The 3,410-nt window shown below is 41.7% G+C and overlaps 1 protein-coding gene across 1 annotated transcript in view; it reads left to right on the forward strand.

Annotated features, from left to right (window-relative positions):
- ARFGEF2 (ADP ribosylation factor guanine nucleotide exchange factor 2) overlaps positions 1-3,410 on the forward strand; it is a 91,021-nt gene that overhangs the window by 23,978 nt on the left and 63,633 nt on the right. The window contains exons 5-7 of the mRNA XM_006772492.2: positions 631-777; positions 1,674-1,853; positions 2,214-2,448. Of these exons, the coding sequence (XP_006772555.1) occupies positions 631-777; positions 1,674-1,853; positions 2,214-2,448 (562 nt within the window). The remainder of the gene's footprint in view (positions 1-630; positions 778-1,673; positions 1,854-2,213; positions 2,449-3,410) is intronic.

The following is a 3,410-nucleotide window of genomic DNA, read 5'->3' on the forward strand; positions in this document are numbered from 1 at the left end:
TCCGCGGGGACCTGGTGGTTCGTGAGGTCTGATAGGTTGCCGACTGCTCCTATAAAGTGTCTTAGTACCACCCCTGCCCTCAGTTGCTTAGTTCCTTCTCAAGCAACTTATGTATTTTATGTATTTTTCCATTTAAAGAAAAATATATATATATGGTTTTTTAACAGCTTGAGACATAATTCACATGTATATGATTTAGCCTTTAAAGTGTACAATTTAGTGATTTTTATATATTGACAGTTTTGCAACCATCACCACAGTCTACTTTGAAACCATCTCTGTCACCTCAGAAAAGAACCCTGTGCTCCTCAGCAGTCACCCCCCATTTCTCTAATCCCCTCAACTCCAGGCAGCCACTCTATTATGTATAGTTTTAATCCCTCAATTTTTCAAATGAGTGGTTGTGTACTGGGGACTGCTCTACAACTTGACTCTTCCATCAGGTACTGTTTCACCATCTTGGGGCTCTTCTGCCATGGAGGAAGGAACAGAACCAAAGCTGCACTCTCAGGGTGGATGTGCCCACCATGTGCCTGGGATGCAGAGGGATCTGTGGGAACTGGAAGTTAAGGCCATGCTTGTCATTTACTACAGGGGGTGGCCTCATCTCTCTGTTCTTTCTGTGCTTAGAAACTCATCGCATATGGGCACATCACCGGCAATGCTCCAGACAGTGGAGCTCCAGGGAAGCGGCTGATTGACAGGATCGTTGAAACCATTTGCAATTGTTTTCAGGGCCCTCAAACGGATGAAGGAGTTCAGTTACAAATAATTAAGGTATTTCTGTGAGTTTGCCTGGTCTGGATTTTAAATTTGAAACTAGTCCCCTATGGTAATTTGGATTTCTGATTTACCATGTGTTAGTTGTCTCAGGTGGTGCTGAGCTGGAACAGAAAAATGTAAGCATCACTTAGATCTTTTATAAAGTGTCAGAATTTATTAGCGTGGAATGAGACAAGAAGAGTGGAACCAGGTGTGTTTTCAAAGTAAACAGTTCCACTAATAACAATGTAAATTGCTTGTGAATTAAATTAATTTGAAGTCCTCTGGTCCTGCCCCTTGAATTTCTGGATTCCCAATCTGCCATTTCTCAGCAGGTTCCTGTTGATACTCCTATCACTAGTTTGCCCTGTTTCCACCCCCCCATTCCATTTCCCTGTTCCATTTATCCTGCCAGGAATGGTTTGGCATGGAACAAAAAGCAGGATCAAGATGAGTGTAGCCAACATTCTGTATCTTAAGTTCTGGATGTAGAATGACTGATGGCTCCATGTTAGCCGCACCTTTCCTAAAGCTCCCTTGAAACTGACCCCCTCCCCCATCAAAACATGTATATTTTGGTGTTAATCCAGGTGAGATCAAGTTGGAGCATTTTTCTTCTTAAGAGAAGTATTTTTTTTCTTTTTAAAAAGTAAGCTGGTAGAAAGCCCACTTTACAACTTAATTACTTTAAATAATTTGGACTTTATGGATTTAATAATTGTTTTTAAACTCAGAGCACTAATGAGTCATCTCTTAGTACTAAGCATCCAGTTTAGTTTGCAGAGCCATTCTTTTAAAAATTTGTCAAACCAAACAAAAACAAAGCCAAACCTTGTGGAAAAGTTTGGCTGTGAGAAACTGGGAACAAGCTGGGTATTTGTGAAGGCGAAGGTTTCGGATTTTTGTTTTAGGCTCTTCTGACTGCAGTAACGTCCCCGCACATTGAAATTCACGAGGGCACTATCCTACAGACTGTTAGGACATGTTACAATATCTATTTGGCCAGCAAAAATCTCATCAATCAAACCACTGCCAAGGCTACCCTTACTCAGATGCTGAATGTCATTTTCACCCGCATGGAAAACCAAGTGGTAAGTGAGAGCAGTCATCAGCTGCTGGGGGTGGGACAGCATCCCATGCTGTGAACTGTTTTGTTTGTGGCCTCAGTCCCTCGCGAAGAGTCACTAGTGTTTTAAAGTGTATGCCTTCTTCCTCTGAATTCTGTACACTTTTGTTTTCGTTCTCGCTATAAAAAGCAAGAGAGAGAATCTAGCAGGTATTTTGAAATTTGCATTCAGAATTTGCTTTGAGTTTGTCAAAGGGATTTATTTCCTTGTTAAAATTTTATCCTTCTCTTTGGAAGTTTTTTAAGCAACAGGCTGGCATATTTTCTGTTCCTTATCAAAATTCTGGGGCCATTTGGATTTAATCCCTTTTTTGTTGCCTTCTAGTTTCAGGAGATCAGAGAATTGGAAAAACCAGTCCAGTCGAAACCCCAGTCCCCTGTGATTCAAGCTGCAGCAGGGTCCCCAAAGTTCAGTCATTTGAAGCAGAATGAGGCACAAAGCAAACCAACAACTCCTGAAAAGACAGATTTAACCAATGGTGCACATGACACAAGTGGTTCTGAAAAAGTGAGCTCAGAGAATGGAGATGCACCCAGAGAAAGAAGCTCATCGCTATCAGGTATGCCCCATGTGCTAAGAGAGGGGAGTCTGGTAACATCTGCAGGAAACCTCTAGTAGCAGCTCCTCTATTTTTGGGCCTTCCCTTTGACTTTCTCTTTGCTTTCCTCTCATGGAACACAACCATCAAGGCATGATGGCTAATGCCCATTGTCACCTGTGTAGTGTTCTCTCAGTAATTCCTGAAATGTATCTATTTACTGCTGGGGGTTTTTTTAATTCTCACCCAAGGATATATTTTTGTTGATCCTAGAGAGGGGGTGGAGGAGGGAGAGAGAAACATCAATATGAGGAAGACATCAGTCACCTGTCTTCCATATGCACCCTGACCAGGAATCAAATCCACAGCCCTTCGGTGCATGGGACGATACTCCAACCAACTGAGCTACACTGGCCGGGGCTGGCTACTGCTTCTTGACATCAGCTTCAATGCAGTGGGTTTAGTTTGGGGCACTTATCTCCCAATAGTTAATTATTTGGGTGGTTAGTTCAGTGTCTGTGTTATCTTCCCAGAGGATGACAAGGACTTCATCTGTCACTTACACACAGGATCTCCAGGCCTTACCCACTGCCTGGCAAGTCTTTGATACTCACAGACATCAGTGAGAAGAGCAAAATATGGGCAGTTGCTGGAGATGTAGATGGACAGATCGACAGCTTTGTTTTCTTATTCTATGACTGAGAACATTACCTGTTTTTGTTTGCTTTTTTAAATGAAAGAGATACCCCCCACCTGTTTATAGTCTTAAAGTAAATAATGTATTAGGCATGAAATATTGGATTGGGTTATCATAAGATTATTTTCCTTGGACAGCTGATATGAACCAGATCCAAAATTTATTTTTTCCCCCAGGAATGTACCTTCCCAAGTGATTCTGTCAAATAATTCATTACTCTAGCTGGTTGTTCTACATGAAATATCTGACCCATCTTTATAATTGCTCTCATGTTTTCTTGTGTTCC

Source organism: Myotis davidii, unplaced genomic scaffold (genome assembly GCF_000327345.1).
Source record: "Myotis davidii unplaced genomic scaffold, ASM32734v1 scaffold526, whole genome shotgun sequence".
Classification (NCBI taxonomy): domain Eukaryota; kingdom Metazoa; phylum Chordata; class Mammalia; order Chiroptera; family Vespertilionidae; genus Myotis; species Myotis davidii.